Raw genomic sequence first — 21,531 nt, forward strand, 5'->3', positions numbered from 1 at the left:
CACATGCATGTGATGCTGACGCAGGAGCCAGCCAATTAAGGCTGAACCACTTTAGTCACGTTGAGTATTTTATCGATGTCTTTAGTACCTTTCTGGACCTTGACAGTGGTAATTAAATTGCTGTCTATTGAGGAGTCAGAGAGCTCTCGGATTTCATCAAAATGTCTTAATTTGTGTTCCGAAGATGAACGAAGGTCTTACGGGTTTGGAACGACATGAGGGTGAGAAATTAGAATTAGTAATTAAAAGTGTTGCTTTAAAGTACATTTTAAATCATAATGTTTTATAAATAAAGTGCAATTAAGAGTTCAAAAAAATTACCATCACTTCAGATTTATATTCTAGCATATTCCAGCACTTCTAGTATATTCTTTTCAAGAATATTATTTCGGTAACTCTTTTTAAAAGTATACTGAAGTGTACTTCTTTTTCACAAGGGGCTTTATTGCTACAATGCAAGTTCAACACATTCAACGTTCTGACATTTTCAAGTCTTGTAGTGTCTTCATGGTCATTTGACACTTACTTGAAAGACACTTGCCACAGATCCAGTACTGCAAGCATAGTTGGATTGATTGAGTGAAGCTGGTTTCTCATTCTTTTCTGGGCCTGAAGAAATGATTTTTTCCATGGCTTTGGAATAACTTCCATTCTGCAAGAAAAAAAAGGAAAATAAGAAAAAAAACTCTGTTATTTAGTACACAATGATTGACAGAATATTGATAAAATATTATAGGTGATTTTACATATGTTTTTTCCACAGTGAAGGTACTTTTCTATTTTCCTTCATTAACTAAATTAAATAATATTAACATAACTCAAAATGCTTTTCATCATTTTGGTAGAAGTGAAGGGGATATAATAAAGTTTTAAAGTACTCATGCAACAAAAGTTCTTATTATATCAACGTCACATTATGGTGTATCACAAATTAGATAATATAAGGCTGAATTTGAATTTACTAGAAAACAATTACTTTCATACTCATGAATCTATATTATTTTGACAAATATACACCAACTAGAATAACTAGAATGCGTTATGGTCCATTTTATGTCTGTGATATTATTTTTGTCTTGTAAATTGTACCACTAAAAGGAATTTAGCAGGACTCACTCCTGTCTGTATGGGGGGAGATCTATGGCTTTGAGCTCTTGACTCTCTCTGGGGTCTCGCAGAACAAAATCCACTACAACAGAGGAATTGAGAGAATAGAGGAAAACAACACACACAATACTTGGTCATGGCAAACACTGTCATAGAATATGGTAAAAAAGGGTTAGAATTGAATGAATAAATAATAAATGATTGTTTACTACAAATGACAAGAAGAAATATCTTGTAGAAAGCACCTAGAACATCAGATTTTTTTTATCTGAATTGGGTGAAAAAGTTTTAGACCACCGAAATATTTGATGCAACCGTGTCTACATGCCAGATCTGCCAAACAAAAGACTGTACCGATGGCTTTTTTGACGCTCAGTAGATAGTCTTCTCTTATCTCATCTGAGACAGCCTCAATGGTTCTGCTCAAACTTTTCAGGTGCTCTGGGACTAAAGCAAGAACATTCTCAAGCCAGGAGTCCTCCATGGCTGCCACGTCCTCTGTGCCTATCCCATTGCGGATGTAATAGTAGTACCTCTGAAATTCATAAGACAAGACACAATGTTTGTGACCAAACAGCATGAGGACATACTGTATTTTTAATTGCGCTGAAATTAATTAAATTAATGAATGAAAAATTACCTTTTATTCTGGAAATGAACCTGAATTTAAATTAATCTGCAGATAAAAGGCCATCCCTTACCAAAATGTCCTTCTCTGCAGCAGTAGGTGATCCTGAAGTGGATGGGGTGCTGTCTTCTGTGATGGGCGTAGTAGTGGCATCTTCACGCTGCCTGAAATCATATTGTTCTTTTAGTGATTATATGTGACAGGTACAATTTGTCATCAAGAACTCATCTTTAATGAAATCAAACCCACATAATAATGCTGACGAGAGCACTGCGAAACTGCTCACGATCCCTCTTGGGTTGGACACTGCCACGATGCCTGTAAGATACTCTTGAAATTCCTCCATATTTGGTCCGTACATGCTGCGGACCTTGATGACGAGTCTGACTCCATTGTACCCCTGCTCCTTGCATGTCTCCTAAAGGGAATTTGGAAGTATGTTCACAACGATAATATAGTCTGGGTTGCAAATCAAAATATATTGTATTTCTTACTGGAGAGCAAAGAGCCAAGGGGGTCTTCCTGAGCTGGTCCCTGAAGTCTAAAGCTTGGGCTTGCTTCATGCCACTGAGGTTTTGATCGAACCTGAAAATCACAAGCCATCAATACTGTTGACATAATATAATCTTGATTAAAAAAGATTTGGTGGATCAGTGCCAGGCTTTACCTTCTGTATCTGTGGTAAAAGACTCACAGATTTCTCTGGTTTCTTCGGGGGGTTCCTTTTTCCAAATGACCCCTGGAAGATGTTTAGTGTTATTATTATTATTATTCCGAAATTGTGCAGTTAGCAACTAATAGCGTATATCACAACACACTCCGAGTGACTGTCATCTTAAGTAATTTAAGAGAACGTAAACAAACTCTATAACACGAAATAAAGCTTCACTTTTTACTCACCGGCATCTCCATGTTCTGCACTTTGGGTCTTTACATGTAATAAATAGGTCGTTTTCACTTTTTAATATGAAGCAGCTTTGATAACGCCGTACCTTGCAGATGTCAACACATCTGTGAGAGGACAGTTTAGCAAATTTACTAAAAACGCAGCTAGTCACCTGTCCAACAGTCTGCAGTCTACGCAATAGCTTAAACACAATAATTTATTTGGAAATATATAAGTTATTGCTGAGTTTAGTTTAAAAAGTTATTTTAAGTTGTCACCAGTGTTTGTTTGGTGACTTATCCGCTTGTGAATGTGTCTTGGCGTTGCCAGCCCGGTAACCAAGGAAGCGCGAGGCCCAGCGGAATGGGCTCTGATTGGTTTACATTTGACGTAAGGCGACAGTGCCCGCCCCCAGCACGCGCACAAAGCATTTTCTGTTTGCCGGTTCATTGCTGGTGAAGCACTAGAAATATAGTTTCTCCTTAGAAAAAAAACAGTGTGAAACAGTTATATTTGAGCTAAGGATTTCATAGTTATAGTCAGTCAAAAAAGCAACAGGTGCATGCGAGCAAAGATAAAGCGCCAATCGACAGAAAGTAACGTTAACGACTTTGTAAACTTATTAGTAAGTAGCCTAAGTTAAGTAACATTTCATTTAAGCCACATAGTACAGTCGCATTAGAAAAGGGCTGGTGACGGTATGCTGATATATTTTAGACACAAAGGTTTTCCACTTGAAATTGCCTACAATTTCATCAGTGAAGACAAATAAAACCTGCATATATATATATATATATTCTAGAATTCCAGGAGAAAGCATAGAATTTAACATGCACACACATCCTTATCTTCAGCCTTTATTGGTTCAGTTACTCCTGCAATAATCAGTCAACATGTGCCAGTGTTACAGCTACAAAACAAACAGCTTGTGTCATGAGAATGGAAAGTGCCATTCCCTCCTTTAGTTGGACATATTTTAACCCTAACTGACCCAGGGATGGTAGGATGTAAGGGTTCTTCTTCATTCAGTCCTTTCTCAATTGCAAATGCCCAGTCACTCAATCAAAAAAAAAAAAAAAAAAAAAAAAAAAAAAACTTAAATCATGAAGGACAGGGAGTACAGAAACCCTCTAGAGGATAGAGAGTGATAAGTGAAATAAACTATTGACAAGCATGAAATGTTGGAAATGAAGGGGGGGGGGGTTTCATTAACCCCTCGCCGTGGCTGAGTGCCATCAATCAGAGTCAACATTACAGTGCTCTGACATCAGACCCCTGCTGCTCTTTCATCAGTACATGATGAGCATCTCTTCAGAGGAAACCCATCTCTCTGAGGCCATCACACACTGCATGAGGCTGTTTATGTGTGTGCTTGACTTGAACAGATACTTTTTTTTTTGTTGTCCCAAGCATGGGGCGGGGCCCAGTGTGAGGTAGAGGAAGCGGGTCCCCCCTCAATGTGTCTCCACTTCCTTCCACTGTAGAAAAAGCCCTGTTTTTTAAAATTGGTTTAAAAGAATTACAAATACAGCCAGGGGATACATTGATTAAACATATAAATAAATAGGAGACAAAATCAAAAGAAACAAAGAAAGTTAAATAAATACATTAAAATGTTTACAAATATATATTTTGCAGCTTATTTTTCAATATTGTTTTTAGGTATTGTTGAAATTCTGTTTTTAAAATTAAAAACAAAGGCTTATTTCTCCCAAATTTACATTTACAAATACTAAATTTAGCTAAAATAAGTGGCAAATTAATTATATAATATTCCTTATGATAAGATGTCATAGGAGAAAAAAAAAACAACACACTTTAAACACAACTGAAAGCTGGGCATGATGTGACTGTGAGCCTTAAGAAATGAACAAAAACAAGCTGAATGAGGACAACTCCAAAATAAATTAAAGCTGCAAGCAGCGATGAAAGGGCCCTCGCACCTGGGGCCACCACCACCTGGTGGCCTTAGGAAAACAGTGAATAGTGGGTGACATGCATGGAAGCAAGTAAATACAGTTGAAATATGGCAAAGTAATTTTGACATGCCACACTTCCTGCTGCCAACAGGTGGCACTTTGACTATTACTGAATATTGCCATGTAGATGACTTCAAGCTAAGACTATTATCTGAAACTTATTATGTGAAGTTTGGAGCAGATCGAACATTGTATGCCTGAGTTACAACAACTTTCTGTTTCGTGGCGTTAATCGCATACATTATCACTTAGCCAAGTGTTGCATGATTTAACATGTTTCTAGTATGTTTGGTACTTCATGGCATATACAAATGTGTATCTGGGAGTGAATTACAGTGCAAAGCATGCCATTTCCTGTTGCCAGCAGGTGGTGCTATGACTAACTAAATATTGGCATATAGATGTCTTCAGGCCAGGACTCTTATCACACATGTGAAGTTTGAGGCAGATCGGACACTGTATGCCTGAATTACAACAGCTTCCTCCTTCATGGCGAAACATCAGACTTTGTCAGGCCGCCACAGACACGCCCTTTAGTGAAAATTCAAGAGCTTCACAAGTTAACATTGCTAAGGCCTTAAGATTAGACTGACCAAATATGATTTTGATCTGGTTAAATCTCTATAAGGAGTTAATCACAGTGTAAAACATGTCATTTCCTGTTGCCAGCAGGTGGCGCTATGACTGTAACTGAATATTGTCATGTAGATGTCTTCAGGCCAGGACTCTAATAAAACATGAAGTTTGGGGCAGATCGGACACTGTATGCCTGAGTTACAACAGCTTCCTCTTTCATGGCGAAACATGGAAATTTGTCAGGCCACCACGGACACGCCCTTCAGTGAAAACACTAGATCTTCGCAAGTTAACATCGCTAAGGCCTTTAGATTAGACTGACCAAATATGACGTTTTTCTGATTAAAGCTCTAGGAGGAGCTCGTTAAAGTACAACATCTGGAAATGGCAAAAACTGCTAAAATTTTGCAGAGAAAATTCAAAATATCTCAGATTGGTTTACAGATTTTGCACCCAGGGACTTCTTTGTAGGTATTGGGCTGTTACATATGTCTACCAAATTTCATACTTGTAAGTGAAACATAGCGTGAAAGGTGCTTAATTGAAATTTTGTAGGTGGTGCTATCGAGCCATTTTGCCACACCTAATTCAGAAACCCATACAGTATCTGACATAAATTTTCACCACTTCTGACGCGTGTGCAAAGTTTCATGAGTTTTCGAGCATGTTTAGGCCCTCAAAAATGTGATTCATTTCGGAGAAGAAGAATAATTGACTGAGCAATTACAATAGGGTCCTCGCACCACCAGTGCTCGGGCCCTAATGAAACCACAAAATGTACAAAATATCACAATTAAATCTTTTACAAGATAGGCCTAGTAATTGCAAGGGTAAAATTAATATTTTCTTTGATTTTATTTGTGAAAAATAAAATATGCATTTTTATTTATTCATACATGGTTGCAACAACATTTAGTTCAAACTTTTAAGTGCCATTGTTTAAAAAAATGCTTTATTGACTGAAATTTTAAAGATGTTCAGTTATTATGCTTTCAAATTTTATGCCATCTATAGGCCTATCTTGCTGACATTTTTTTGTTTTTTTTAAATATTTTTTTAAGTTTATGATTTTGAATAGAGATTGATTTTTAATATCCGTTGGTGTAGCTATATAGAAAATGGGTCAAATTCAACAATTTGAACATGGAGCCACATTATATGGGACTGAACCATATAGGGCCTAGAAAAGTTTATTAAGAATGGGAATATAGATGGGATATCTGTAATACTTTTAGAATTAGAATACTTTGGAAAAATACTATTTATGGCACTCAGACAGGAATGTTCAATTGTGTTGATAGAAAAAAAACGAGATACATTTATAGTTTCAACATTATTTGTTCTTCAGAAAAAGTTTGTTAAGAATTATAATCTAAAAGGATATTAAGATATCTGTAATATGAGTTACAGAAATGCAAACTTTGGGCGAAAAACACAAGAAGTGCTTTTTGCCATTTTTGAACTGTTGGCATATAATGCAACAAAGATTGCTAACGTCAACAGATTTAACTAACAGTCCTACCAATCTCTGTGTAAAATATGTTGTTCTAAAGTCATTTTACCCCCCTGTAATCTGACTCCAAATTGTTATTCTGAAAAATATTGGATTACTCAGTAAATATACATCCGTTACATTTAATATTTTGGCTTTCTTCTTGATTTAGGCCTATGTTTGTCTTTCTTCAGGAAAAAAAAAAAAAAGGAAAAACAAAAATTTGAGCAGGGAAAGTTTCTGAAATTTGGTTGATTTTGACATACAAATTACCCAAATGTGTTTATGTCTGAGAACCTTTTATACATCTTTTATACACATACTTAACTGCAGATAGTGAAATTACATACACTGTGTGGGATAATACAAATATTTTAAGTGTCCCTTATTCTGTTCCTTATTTTCCTATAAAGAACCACGATTGTCCCTTATTTTCCTTTCCAGAAGTTGGCAACCCTAGTTGTAGCCTACATACACCGCTGTAGCCTATCTATAGCCTAATGCTAACGTTAGCGCTGCACGTTTGTTTCTGAATACAATACAGTCTTCCTATTGTTTTGTAAAGGATAAAGCATTTGAAATCAGCTATTGATATAACCGACATTTATATCGCTTAATAAAGTAGCAGTTTTAATGTAAGCACGAAAATGCGTCGTAAAAGAATACTAAAAATCAGATTCAAATAAAAAATCAAATGTTGTAAAATCAGAGTATTTCTTACGATAAGAAAAAAACAAACATACTAAGCAACAGTACCGGTTTGATTAATATTTAAGTCATACAAAGAAATACTGAGAAGTCAGAAGGGCTTCAGTGCAGTAGGTGACGTATGTCAGGATGGCCGAGCGGTCTAAGGCGCCAGACTCAAGGTTCAAACCTTCCTGTGAAGCGGGGTTTCTGGTCTCCGAATGGAGGCGTGGGTTCGAATCCCACTTCTGACAACACTTTTCTTTTCAATTTTAAAAATAATAGGATGTTTTATTATAGATGTAGATTATTGTTTTACACTTGATCCAGGCTTTAAATCTTAAACATATGTACATTTGAAATATAATACATTAATATTAAATGATATTATCACATTTAAACTATGATGATCTAAACAACGACTTAAACATAAAACATTTAAATATTTTAACGTTTGTGAAAAGGACTTATCAGTATAAATCAGTCTACCCCACAGTTGAGCTGTACCATGCCAATCAGTTTGCCCCCATGTAAAGGTTAAAGTTAGTGTGCTTGTTTGCCAAGGAGACAACAGTGTCAAAGCAGCATTTGCAAGTCTGCCATTTTATTTAAAAATGTTAAAAAAAAAAAAAAAAGTAATTTTAACTACAGAATGCATTGAAACATCTAAAATTTGAGATGTGGTGGAAATTACCCTGTGGTGGAAATGAATTTCACAAAATTAAAGAATAAACTACTGAGTGTGAAATGTGTTTTAGGAGATGTAATTTTCTAAAAGTGCCCATATTTTAAAAACACCCAATACTAGAATGGAATTTGACTATATTATCAACTCCAGGGGTCTTGAGTGAGAACATTTTGTATCTTGTCAGAAGAATAATTGTGCACAGATGAATTTTAATGTACAGATTTCAGCTGTGTGTTTTCAAATGTATAGTGATCACATTTTCTGACACATTAATTAATCCTGATTCTGTGTAACCAATAAAAATATGAACATAGCAGAGGTTGGCAGGTCTCTGATCATACTTGGTAATGCTTGTTACTTAATTGAAATATGTAAACATTAACAGGACATATTATAATTATGAAAAGACCATTCATCTGTGTTTTACACAATTACATATGTCAGTCATATATCAAGTATTGAACAGTTCAAGAAACTCTGAAGACCTGAATGTTTGCATGCAGATTTAAAATGCAGCAAGAGACATGTAGATTTCATAAACTGATGTCTTCCTGGAGTTTCTTTCGTTTCTGGAGTCTGGCACATTTGGGACATGATTCATCACGGAAACATGAGATGTGGAAACAGGCTTTGCAATCTAAAAAAAAAATCCAAGGTACAAGGCAAGTGTCATTTTATGAAATACAGGAATGGCCTTATATCAGCTTATACTATTGAGTACTCTTCCTACACTGACTGCTAAAGCACTAACCCAAGGTGTACAGAAGCATTGTTTTAAAATGTCAAGATTTTTTTTTATTTATTTTTTATTATTTATTTTAAACAGTGTGTTGGAAAAGCTTTTAGTATGTTGATGTCTGACCTTGGCAGCGGGTGCAGGTGTCTCTCTGAAAAGGGAAAAGCACTTCCTTCCCATGACAGAACTCACAGATAAAACCTCTGGCCTGACACAGCTGAAGATTGTAAGAGAGACAGTGACTGTTGAGATATGTACAATAATATAATAGTACGTAACAGTAAGTGCTGTTATGATTTATGTTGTTCATTGTAAAACAATTTTTCCCATATAGTGTTTCACAGATATATATTGCTCTGTTAGTATGTTAGTAATCATGCATGAACAAATTTATATTAATTGACTTTGTAGGCGTCTAAATAATAGCAAGACAAACCTCACAAAGATCTATGTGAGCAACTGCAGACTGCAGCAAGGCTTTTGCAATGGTACAGAGCTGACCCTTTTTCACCCTGATGAGGTCTTCTATGGAAAAGAGGTGGAGTTCCTGCATCAGGTGAGCAGGAAGTTGTTTAAACTCATCAAGGACTCTGGTTAGAGAAACAGGTGTCAATAAAGAAAAACCTACGCACCACATGCCCAACATTTTTAAAGAAACATCATGTCCTGATTGTTTTAAGGCTAGATGGCACTGCCAAGAATGTCAATTAAGAATTCTCTGTACCAAAACTGGTCAGAAACAAGAGGGCTAGAGAAGAGACAAATCACCCAGCTGATAGTCTGCATGTACTCAGAAGCTTTTTGATGGATATTAGTTGTTCCTGTAGTTCCTAAAGCAAATGAGAACACATAATTAATATCATGAGATAACTGCCCATGCTGACCTGATATTAACCCAGCAAAAGACATACAGATACTCTAATGTGACTGAGAATTAAGGCCAAAAAGCATCAAAACACTTAGAACAACTGAGAATATTCGATTTTTATTTTTATAGCTGATTTAATAAAATGTAATTTTCTACTGTTTTTCCTGTATTTTTGATCAAATAAATTCAGTCTGGGTGAGCAAAGTCCTTCAAAAACTTTTGAATAGTAGTGTAATTAAAATTAGATCATATGTAGAATTCAACAAATGTCTGTGTTATGCATAAACACTCTCGTTTCCTGTAGAGCAGAGTTAAGGCTCATCCAATCAGAACTTAGATATAACAATTAATCGACAATAGGTAACCCTGAACAAGAGCATTTTGAGGGTTATTTTTCTGTGACCAATTATTTTATGTAATATTGTACCAGGAAAGAATGAAACACTCACTCTGAAACGCTGTAGCTCTTTGGCCTGGCTGTACAGGTTTTTGGCCACACTTGTAAGTTTGAAAAGCGGTTGCTGCCATATAGAGTCCAGTAACTGTCTGGAAAAATGGCAGACCGGATACCGTGCAAAATCCCAGTTATTCAGAACCCGACCTGGAATCACTGATTCCAAACCACCGTGGCAGCCATCACAAAAGTATCTACCCAGGTAGTCACAATACCGCAATTTCTTTATATACCCTTGGGAGAGAGGAATAGTCAAGGTTTAATGTATAGGCCTGAAAGATTTGGACCACATGAATCATATTAGAGCAGCTTCATTACTCACTGGGCTCGACTTTAGTACCACAACCTGCACACAGGAAGTGCTGCGAAGCGATGATGTCACTGCGTCTGAAAAAATATTTATATCAACACCTTTGTGAAAAAGAAATGCGCTTAATTGTATGGAATATACACTTAGTCTACTTCAAATCTTAAAAGGGCATTTTTATAAAATTGCAGGTAATATAATAATAGTGAAAGACCACGTAAGTGTATTTAAATAGAGTACACTTTCATGACTGTTTCTTAATATACTTAAAGGGACAGTTCAAAATTCTGTCATTTACAGTATCTCACAGAATTGAGTACACCCCTCACAATTTTTTATATATATTATTATATCTTTTCATGTGACAACACTGAAGAAATGACACTTTGCTACAATGTAAAGTAGTGAGTGTACAGCTTGTATAACAGTGTAAATTTGCTGTCCCTTCAAAATAACTCAACACACAGCAATTAATGTCTAAACCGCTGGCCTCAAAAGTGAGTACACCCCTAAGTGAAAATGTCCAAACTGGGCCCAAAGTGTCAATATTTTGTATGGCCACCATTATTTTCCAGCACTGCCTTAACCCTCTTGGGCATGGAGTTCACCAGAGCTTCACAGGTTGCCACTGGAGTCCTCTGACACCATCTGAACAAAATAAGTTTATCTCGGTCTCATCAGACCACAGGACATGGTTCCAGTAATCCATGTCCTTAGTCTGCTTGTCTTCAGCAAACTGTTTGCGGGCTTTCTTGTGCATCATCTTCCAAGAGGTTTCCTTCTGGGATGACAGCCATGCAGACCAATTTGATGCAGTGTGCGGCGTATGGTCTGAGCACTGACAGACTGCCCCCCCACCCCTTCAACCTCTGCAGCAATGCTGGCAGCACTCATACGTCTGTTTCCCAAATACAACCTCTGGATATGACACTGAGCATGTGCACTCAACTTCTTTGGTCGACCATGGCGAGGCCTGTTCTGAGTGGAACCTGTTCTGTTAAACCGCTGTATGGTCTTGGCCACCGTGCTGCAGCTCAGTTTCAGGGTCTTGGCAATCTTCTTATAGCCTACGCCATCTTTATGTAGAGCAACAATTTTTTTTTCAGATCCTCAGAGAGTTCTTTGCCATGAGGTGCCATGTTGAATCTCCAGTGACCAGTATGAGAGAGTGAGAGCAATAACACCAAATTTAACACACCTGCTCCCCATTCACACCTGAGACCTTGTAACACTAACGAGTCACGTGACACCGGGGAGAGAAAATGGCTAATTGGGCCCAATTTGGACATTTTTACTTAGGGGTGTACTCACTTTTGTGGCCAGTGGTTTAGACATTAATGGCTGTGTGTTGAGTTATTTTGAGGGAACAGCAAATTTACACTGTTATACAAGCTTACACTCACTACTTTACATTGTAGCAAAGTATCATTTCTTCAGTGTTGTCACATGAAAGATATAATAAAATATTTACAAAAATGTGAGGGGTGTACTCACTTCTGTGAGATACTGTACTTACCCTCAAGTTGTTCCAAACCTGTATGAATTTCTATCTTCTGCTGAACACAAAAGAAGATATTTTGAAGAGTGTCAGTAAACAAACAATTGATGGGCCCCATTGACTTCCATAGTATTTATTTATTTATTTCCCCCCATACTATGGAAGTCAGCAGGGCCCATCAACTGTTTGGTTACTGACATTCTTCAAAATATATTCTATTGTGTTCAGCAGAAGAAATTAATGCATACAGGTTTGGAACAAATTGAGGGTACAGTAAGTAAATGATGACAGAATTTTCATTTGTGGGTGAAGTTACCCTTTAAGTACACTTTTAAAAAATGTACTTTGTAATCATTTAAATAACTAAATCATATGTTAAGTGCTTGATTTTATTTTAACTGTATAGTGTTATTCAGTATTACATTTCAAGTAAATATATTTTAAATGTACTAAATTGCTACTTCATCACTACACATGTGTAATTACAAATATTTTTAAATGCATGACATACAGGTTACTCTTTAATACAAAATATTTATTTTAAATGCAAATAACATGCAGTTAAGTGTCTTAAAACACATAAGTACATAAGTATATTCTTTTAAAGTGCACTGAGAAAAAAAATAAATCCATAAAATAACAGAAAAAGTACTGGCAACTTATTACCCCGACATTATCCAATAATTTTACAGACATTTCCGTTTACCCTAAAACACAAATCTCAATGAAGTGCAAAATTCAAAATACAGGTAAAACACGTGTAAAATATAAATAACAGAAATTTCTGTTAAATTAATACAGTACATTTTGCCCTATTTTTATGGATTTTTTTAGAGTGTATATTATTTCATGAATGTATAAACTCTGTTATTGTGGATGTGGTGGTCTTGCTCACCTGTGTGTTGGCTGGACATAGAAGATGATTTTAAATTTGGGTGGAGCCCAGGTTAATGCTCCTCTCATTCTGGTCTTCTGCATGATCTCTTCACTTATGCTGATTCTGTCCTCTGCTATAATAGGGAAAGCGACCTGCGGAAAAGACGGCCAGATGTGATAAATTAAGCTATATATATGTATGCTAAATATATGATTTATGTGTGTACAATATATGGCAGAGAAAGAGAGATACGTATATTTGTGTGTGTGTGTGTGTGTGTTCTTGTATATATGGTTTATGAGGACACAAATGTGTATAATGACATGGGTATTACAACGTAAACCAAATGGCTCAAAAAAACATACTAAACTGTGTTTTTTCTGTGATGGGTAGGTTTAGGGGTAGGGGTAGGGGAATAGAATATACAGTTTGTACAGTATAAAAACCATTACGTCTATGGAGAGTCCCCATAAACCACATATATACCACATATGTGTGTGTGTGTGTGTGTGTGTGTGTGTGTGTGTGTGTGTGTGTGTGTGTGTGTGTGTGTGTGTGTGTGTGTGTGCGTGCGTGGCTGCACTTGTGAGTTCTCTGCATGAATGTGTGTGTTTATACATTCTCACTTCCTGCAGAGCAGAGTTGAGGTTAACAGGGTTTTGCAGTAGCTCAGAGGGGAACCACTGCTTCCTGAACTCTGACACCAAATGATGGGCTAGATCTTCAGCAGAACACTGCATTCTGGAGCTCTGGAGACAACTGCAAATAAAACATTTCTGTCTGGAAATTTTGCATAAAAATGTAAACATGATGATATGACCTTGTACGTGCAGAATTCAGTGCATACCTCTGAAATGAAGCCAGGGAGTATCTGTTTGAAGATAGTTGGGGGGCGCTGTCATCTGACAGAGAAACAAATACACAATAATATTTTTCTTTAAATTTGCTTTAGAATATGAATTGTTTTTCTTTTAAAACAAGTGAACAATCTGCATGGTGGGGTGACATATTTCAACATTATGTAATAGCTACAATTAAATAACACAAAATGATATTTGTTTATTTTTGTTTATTGTGATTATTTATTAATCTTGATTAATGTTAATTTCTTCTTATACTATTTTTTTTTTGTGATAATGATCAGCTGATTGTACATTATCCTGCTTATTACAGCTACTCACCAAGTAAATAAATATGTAGTAAATATGAAATTTAGATTTGAGTTTAAATGATTTTATAATTTTACTTAAGCTTCTGCTAAGAAAAAATAGTACAATGTACAAAATAGTCAGTGCAGCAGTATTACAGCAAAATTAATAGTATTATGTTAAAAGGCCTACTATTAAAATTAAGTCTTCGGAGGTAATTTCCACTACAGTCAATAATTGAAACACAAGACGGTTCCAGTTGTGTTATGAAACAAATAAGATGAGAGACTATAGCACCAGTTAACATTATTTAACTATAAAAAAATAGTATATTTTTAAGTCACTAGATTAATAAACGCTATTCTTCTTGTTAGTTCATGACACCTAATGCATGCACTGTTAACATTTGAACATTATTGTAAAATGTTACTTATATTTGTGAAGTGAATATTTATTTCAGCAAAATAAAGTCTGCAGAAGTAAATACTTAATGATGACCTATTAGTTTTAAAGAAACCAGGTCAGCATTATCTGACCTCTGTCAGGACCACATCACATGCGATGACACAGGACTTTGTTGTAACACAATCCGATCTTACCCTCAAACCCGCTGTCAAATGAAGTGATTGAGTCTGTTTTTGAAGTATTGTGTGTTTCACATCTGTTTTGATGAGGATGTGTGTTTTTTAACTGCTGCAGACACAAAACCCATTTCACCGCCTCCAGAACTTCCAGTACCATATCCACAACTACAAAATGAGCATTTTCCTGCAGACAAACAACAGTAAAATACACACTTTACTTTTTTAAATTATAATATGAGAGATCTCAAACAGAAGCAGGCTTTCAAAAAGGGCAAAAATCCTCCAGAGGCTGTTAATAAACAATAAATTGAAGTTTTTGAATGGCTTTACTTTTTTTTCTGTGTTGTGTCTCAGGTTATTTTAATTTAACATATTTTATCAAGTAATAATAAGTAAATGAACAGTATATAGTCTTAAAAAATGGCTTGCAAAAGTTATACACTCTATTTTTTAATTAAATTCAACTAATCTTTTTTTTTTTTATAGCATAACTACCTGGTCCAAACTGTAGAGATCTTCAGTGCTGTGTACATCAACACATGATCCATGTTTCTTAGCTCGGTCTGAGCTCGTCTGAGCAGAAGCTGGTGGGATGTCAGAGCAGGCTCTTCTTTTAGTCTTTGACTGGAAATCCTCATGTAACCGTCTAGAAACTAAAGACCGGCTGTGAAGCTGAGTGTGCTGAGAGACGTGTGAAATTCCTCTGCCATGATTACCTGTGAGGAACACTGTCCGTCCTGAAGAGCCCTTGGGTGAATCACAGTGATCAAGGTTTCTGTCTTTCTCTGAGGGACTAATTCTATGTGCACTTGAATAGTTGGATTTCATCACTGGAGAGATGGATAGTTCCCATATTGGAGGTGTCAAAGACCGATCAGACTGTTGTTTTGTCTCTGTGTTATGCCGCTTGCGGGATATGACAGGGCTGCTCCGGGGTAGATGGTACTGTTCCTCAGGGTCGAGTAGGTCTGAATCCCATTCACTGACTGGAGTGTTACATTCGCACACCTTCAGTCCACTTTCATCAATATCATCATCCTCATCATCAGTGCTGTCAGAATGATCCTCGTTTAATTCAGAATTCACTAACCAGTTAACAAAATGCTGCTCTCTGACAATACTGCTGCTACTACCAGCATTTGCCTGGAGGAGGAGAGAAGACAGGACAGTATCAGGGATACAGGGAAAACAGTTTTGATTAAACTGCCTAGTTTTATTTTTTTAACATTATACTGTCTAAGTACAGTGACTTAGTGAGAGAAATTCAAATGACTCACTTAAAAAAAAAAAAAAAAATTAATTAATGTCATCATTTACACACCCTCATGTTGTCCCCAACCTATATTTGAGATATTCTTGAACTGTTTTTGTCCATACAGTGAAAGTCAATGAGGTCTGAAACAACATTGGACCCTACTGACTTTCATTGTATGGACAGAAATAGTAATTTTTCAAAATCTTCCGTTTTCCTCAGAAGAAAGAAAGTCAGATTCAAAAATGTTTTTGTATTGAAACATTTCCCATGTTTCTCAATGATTCTGAGCGACAGCTGAGAGTAAAAAGTCCTTAGACGCATGTCTGATTATGTGATATGTTATCTAGCAAAAAGATAAAAACCAGTAAAACTCACCATATTTTGTTCGAGAATCTAAGAGAAAAGTTGTTGCTTTCGTTTATGATATGATCTGATTCGTCTCAAGCAGTTTCACTTCCTTGATCTGTAAATACAGTGTACTATTTCCTTAAAAAAGCAGAACAGTGTCTAACTTACTTGATTAGATGACTAATCTAACATTATAACCTGTTAGATTGTTTGAATTGTTTAAATGCATTTAATATGTTTTTGTCTAATGTATATATATATAATGTTTTTGCTTGTTTTTTTTTTAAATAAAATTTCATTAGGTGTCCTTGTAAAGTCAGTTTTTAAAGTCATTAGCCACAGTATAGGCTACTTGAAGTCAGACATAATTGTATATTTTTAACCTTAATCATAAATTATAATAAACTAAATATTTTCTGGAGTTTATTATACAGTGTAATGAAGGGTCGGCAGAGCGGGGATCCATTTGCAGCTTTTATTAAGAATAGTATATACACAGGTAAGGGCAGAGGCAGAGACGTAAACGGGGACAGGTAATGGTCGAGGCAGGCGGCAGACAAACGGTATCAGGAAGCAGGCAGAGATCAGGGCAGGCGGCAAACAAACACAGTCCAGTAAACAGGCAAGGATCAGGGCAGGCAGCAGAGAATCACAACGAATAAACAGTCCAACAGAAACAGAGTAAACAGTCCACAAGAAACCGCTCAGAGTTGATCACCGGGGCAAATCAAGACTTCGCGGTGAGAGAGTGTGTGTGTGTGACTTAAATAGTCCAGGTAATGATCTGCAGGTGTGTGTGGCAATTGGTGATTGGTGTGGAGTGTGCATGTGATTGGAAGGGAGGATTATGGGAAATGGAGTCCAGGAACTGACAGGAACAGACGGTGATCGTGACATACAGACTCACTTTCAGAATTGTGTGCACAATGTTCTCCTTAAATCTGGTCTTCTCATAAAAATGTTAACCTTTTATATTGTAATCTGAAGCATCTAAAAATAATTAATATAGTGTGTGCTGCGTAGTCAAATAATATTTGAATATATAATATTATAATATAACAGAGCATAACACTCATTTTACTGTCTACTCATTTTTTTTTTTTCTAATTATGAGTTAGAGTATATTTAGAAAAATATAGCTTATATATATTTCTGAGGGTAAATGGAGAGCATGCATTTATTGTGTACTTAATACTATTTCATTCTGCATAAAAACCATGCATTTCCAAAAGGTGAGGGGGTTTGTTATTGTATAAGAATCTCCATCTAGTAAACTTTTCTACTAAAGCGCCATCGGTATTTGCTGTTGCTGTGAACGTACAGCAGATGGCGCTGTAGTAAAGGCCAGTAAACACGTTATTGGCACGAGCTCAGTTCCATAAACAAACTGCGCAGACGCGTTATAGACAGTCAGACAGCGCACTAGGAGGAAATTCACCTACTGCTGTTGAGACCAGCACATTTTCTTTAGGATATAACGATCGCAGAGCCTTTCGACGAGCTTTTTTTTCCCGACGGGGCGAATATGTCGACGCTGGGACCGGAGCCCCGTCCTCATTCCCAGCTGCCTTCTGCCGCATTACAGACGAACCTGAGCGGACTGGGCTCCAACACGAACCTGCCTCTCAACCGGGGCTTGGAGAGAGCTCTGGAGGATGCGGCGAACTCTGGATTTATGAACCTCAGCTCAAGAAAACTGAAAGAATTCCCTCGGACAGCATCAAATTACGACCTAACGGATACGGTTGAAGCAGGTAACGTGAAGTGATGCTTTATTTGGGTTTAGCACGCTGTGCGCGCGCCTGCTCCGTCAGAAGCGCTTAGAATAGTTTCAAATGGGAATGTTACCCAGAACGTGTTTTGTCGCATTTTGACCACTTATGTTTTTGGCTGTTTAAAACTTTAATTATACACATATTACTCAACAGAAAGCAGATAAACATCTCCGTCAGCATTCATATGAAATGTTACAGAGTATGTTGTTGCGGACAGGACATTGTCCTGGGCCAGGATAAAGATGTGGGCCACTTCAGTTGTATCCAGATGCATTACAAACGCCCAGCAAAGCTTTGAGGATGTGTGGGATGAAAGTAGAGGATGTTGTTATTTGTCGCGCGGGACTGACCATATTAGACTTCATATGACCAGCTTGTCCACATACTGAGTAGGCTACTATGGAAATCCCCTTACACTTATGACTGAAGATTTCATTTCCATGTTTGGAGATAAGTGGAAAACACCTTGAAATGCCTATGAAATGAAAATGAATGTATTTGTGGGTTATGTTTTGAAACCAGAACTCTGAAGGCTGATGATCATTAGATCTGCAGGAATTAGTTCTTTTGTTTTTCTCTTTTTTGTATGGCGTAAATAATTAACTTGCAACCTACTGACGTTGTCAATGAGGACACACTCGTAAGGAAAGACTTGAGCTTCCTGAATTTAAAAAAAGCATGCTTTGATGCTTTTATGTCTACTGCTTTTTGTGATGATGACAACTGGAGTCATGCATCTCCGCGAGGCCTATGACGTCAGTAGTGGTAGGGATCTTAGTGAGCCGAATCTTTTGAACTTCTTAAGCTAAATGATTCACTCAGATCTTCCTGTACAGTTTCTTTGTGTGTGTGGTGAATGTCGTGAATTTTTCACTTAACCGGTTCGTTAAAGTCAACATGAAACCAAAATCAATTCCTATTTCTATTTTCTTTTATTGAATATTGCAGTATTTATTAATAAGTATTTTTTTAGCGCACATTAATATATTTTTTTAATTCAAGGACCTCCCTCCCACTTCTCTGTTGACGTGTTTACTGGCGTGAGGGCGGGACAACCTGTCACTCACATGAGATCACACATAGTGAATAACAATGATTCAACGATCCAATCAAATACTCAATTTTTAAATGCAACGCCCACATTTTACAGTCCAATCAACAACTGATGCATAGAACCAAGTCCCCACCCTACATATTTTCTTTTTCGATAGTTCTTAACACTTGGATATATATATCACAGTACGTAAAAAAAGGTCACCAGCATTTCCCCACAAAATACATTTACATAAATATATCTTTATTTATTTATTTATTTTATTTTTATTTATTTTTTTTACTTTTGGACTTGATTTTTATCTGGTCATAGAAAAAGACCAATAAATAAAGGTAGAGTTTCAATAATGCCCCACATCATTAATTGTCAGTTCAGTGCCGCTTTAAGTCTCGTTAACACAGTGACTTAATTAGTAGGTCCAATCAATGAATTGCTCCCATAAGCCAGGGATACACTTAATGATTGTAAGGCCGATTATGAATGTAATTTGATACTTACGACTGATCATGCCCAAACGCGCCGAGTCGGAGCGCGTTGCATTCAGTCAGTGTTTAAATTCCGTGTGTAAGTATTTCATCTGCTTCAGTCGAAGGAAACAGTCTTTGTGTATTGAGCTCAGTCTTAGAATGTTTCAGCTAGTCGTTAAGTGTGTCCCTGGCTTTACAGTGCTATTTCTCAAAAATAAACTGTGAACGAGTCAATGTATGGAGAACAGTTCACTCACTGGAAAGATTTGGTCATCACCACTAGTCATGAACGGCTGCAGGAAAAGCCAAGATGACAGTTGGGAATGTTCACTGAGCGGGAGATCTGCTTCCGTTCCCCGTGAATTCCTCCGCACTCCCCTCAGCTTGGAGGCAGGAGAGCAGCTAAAATAGGAAACAGGAAAGGGCAGACCGTGGAAATGGCAAATTCCTAGCATTCTTAGAAGCTCTTCTGAAGTACTTTAATGCAGGAAATTATACATTCAGTTCATTATGATTTTTGGAATGTAAGAAGTGTTAATAAGTGACTAAACGGTGATTATTTAACTGCTCATGGTGTCACAGCTCACAAAGATGAAGTCATCCTTACCATTGGTAAAGGTAAAGTTTGCACAAGATACATTTACTGTCACTCTGCATCCTTATAGATATTTCAGATATATTTCAAGGGCCCCAAGATTTGTGACTTCAGTAGAAATGTTGGTTAGGACTCGTTCAGGTGTTCTGTGCCTGTGCCATAGCTGATTTCAGTTCCTATTTCTCTCCATAGCTCTGGATTCCTTAGAAGTTGTTGTGTTTTTTTCTTTTCTACTGATTCAAGATATTTCAAGCTGGGACATGTTTTCCTCACAAACAGACACTCTCTTTCTACCATTTTACATGAAGAGAGTCTCAGAGTTTCACGGGTGGTGTTGGGTATTTTCCACTGCTAATAAAACGCTGTGTAGGGTTTTTTATTTATTTGTGGCCTTGAGCTCTGTTCTTTTGGAAGAAGATGCCTGTTGTTGTTTGCTTTGATTAGAGTCATCATTTCAAGAAAGGGTTTTTTTATAAATTCCAACACAACTGAAAGTGAAAGCACACAGTTTAATAGCTGTTTTAAATGTACAGTAGTGTGGGCTTATTTAATTGTATTAGTTTATCTTTAAAAACACTTATATTTTAATAACACTGTTAAATGTAATATTTATCAAATCTCAAAACGAATTATACCGTACATTATAATGTTGTTGATAACCTAAATTTGTAGCATTTAAAATGAATATAATTTTTTTGTGTTTTCTTTTTAATTTATTTAGACAAACTGGGATAAATGTACACTACCTTTTAAAAAGTTTGGCATTAGTAAGATTTTTTTTTTTTTTTTAAAGAAATGAATTCTTTTATTTAGCAAGTCATCAAAAAAGTGACAGTAAAGACATTTATAGTGTTGTAAAATATTTCAAATATGCTGGGGTTTTTTTTCTATTTATTAAAGAATCCGGAAAAAAATGTATCACAGTTTCCACAAAAATATTAAGCAGCACAGCTGTTTCACTGATAATAATAAATGTTTCTTGAGCACCAAATCAGCATATTGGAATGATTTCGGTAACACTTTATTTTAGGGTATTTTAACCAGTTGCTTATTAGCATGCATATTACTAGCATATTGGCTGTTTATTAGTACTTATTAAGCACATATTAATGCCTTATTCTGCATGACCTTATTCTACATTATTAATCCTACCCAATAACTACTAACTAACTATTAATAAGCAGTAAATTAGGAGTTTATTGAGGGAAAAGTCATAGTTAATAGTGAATACATGTTCCCTATACTAGTGTTATCATGATTTCTAAAGGATCATGTGACACTGATGACTGAGGGAACACACATTCACTATTAACTATGACTTTTCCCTCAAGAAACTCCTAATTTACTGCTTATTAATAGTAAGTAAGGTAGTTGTTGTAGTGGTTAGATTCAGGTATTTGGTAGGATTAAGGGATGTAGAATATGGTCATGCAGAATAAGGCATTAATATGTGCTTTATAAGTACTAATAAACAGCCAATATGCACGCTAATAAGCAACTAGTTAAAAGTGATAATTGTTCC

General features: G+C 36.3%; 3 protein-coding genes and 1 non-coding gene across 14 annotated transcripts in view; 2 read left to right on the top strand and 2 right to left on the bottom strand.

The window, feature by feature from the left end:
• The window catches only part of dnah7 (dynein, axonemal, heavy chain 7), a 69,911-nt gene extending 66,969 nt beyond the window's left edge, over positions 1-2,942 (bottom strand). Inside the window, exons 1-8 of the mRNA XM_051905600.1 lie at positions 2,636-2,942; positions 2,403-2,474; positions 2,230-2,320; positions 1,985-2,153; positions 1,809-1,899; positions 1,462-1,642; positions 1,117-1,189; positions 527-652 (exon numbers count right to left, since the gene is read on the bottom strand). Coding sequence (XP_051761560.1) covers positions 527-652; positions 1,117-1,189; positions 1,462-1,642; positions 1,809-1,899; positions 1,985-2,153; positions 2,230-2,320; positions 2,403-2,474; positions 2,636-2,647 — 815 coding nt within the window. The 5' untranslated portion in view covers positions 2,648-2,942. The remainder of the gene's footprint in view (positions 1-526; positions 653-1,116; positions 1,190-1,461; positions 1,643-1,808; positions 1,900-1,984; positions 2,154-2,229; positions 2,321-2,402; positions 2,475-2,635) is intronic.
• Positions 2,943-7,499: 4,557 nt separating this feature from the next.
• Positions 7,500-7,609, top strand: trnal-caa (transfer RNA leucine (anticodon CAA)). Its single transcript has 2 exons — positions 7,500-7,537; positions 7,564-7,609. It is a non-coding gene; the product is annotated as a tRNA-Leu (tRNA).
• Positions 7,610-7,613: 4 nt separating this feature from the next.
• rubcnl (rubicon like autophagy enhancer) lies at positions 7,614-19,998 on the bottom strand. Of its 5 annotated transcripts, none has more exons than XM_051906421.1 (12): positions 19,672-19,991; positions 15,011-15,658; positions 14,531-14,699; positions 13,631-13,685; positions 13,410-13,542; positions 12,802-12,935; positions 10,424-10,488; positions 10,097-10,335; positions 9,548-9,609; positions 9,216-9,369; positions 8,906-8,996; positions 7,614-8,680 (listed from the first exon to the last, which is right to left on the bottom strand). In XM_051906421.1, the coding sequence occupies exons 1-12, from the start codon at positions 19,867-19,869 to the stop codon at positions 8,577-8,579; spliced, it is 2,052 nt and encodes a 683-aa protein (XP_051762381.1). In that variant the 5' UTR covers positions 19,870-19,991; the 3' UTR covers positions 7,614-8,576. The 5 variants fall into 5 exon arrangements, with proteins under 5 accessions (XP_051762381.1, XP_051762382.1, XP_051762383.1 ...); XM_051906422.1 differs by lacking the exon at positions 19,672-19,991 and adding an exon at positions 16,146-16,260; XM_051906423.1 differs by lacking the exon at positions 7,614-8,680 and having other exon boundaries at positions 9,216-9,609; positions 19,672-19,992.
• Positions 17,505-21,531, top strand: part of lrch1 (leucine-rich repeats and calponin homology (CH) domain containing 1) — a 47,592-nt gene continuing 43,565 nt past the window's right edge. For 4 of the 7 annotated variants that reach the window (XM_051906414.1, XM_051906417.1, XM_051906412.1 and 1 more), the window contains exon 1: positions 17,506-17,872. In XM_051906414.1, the coding sequence (XP_051762374.1) occupies positions 17,644-17,872 (229 nt within the window). In that variant the 5' untranslated portion in view covers positions 17,506-17,643. Of the gene's footprint in view, positions 17,873-21,531 lie in introns of all 7 variants that reach the window. The other 3 variants (XM_051906416.1, XM_051906409.1, XM_051906413.1) reach the window with 1 other exon arrangement.

Source organism: Ctenopharyngodon idella, chromosome 9, assembly GCF_019924925.1.
Source record: "Ctenopharyngodon idella isolate HZGC_01 chromosome 9, HZGC01, whole genome shotgun sequence".
NCBI lineage: Eukaryota > Metazoa > Chordata > Actinopteri > Cypriniformes > Xenocyprididae > Ctenopharyngodon > Ctenopharyngodon idella.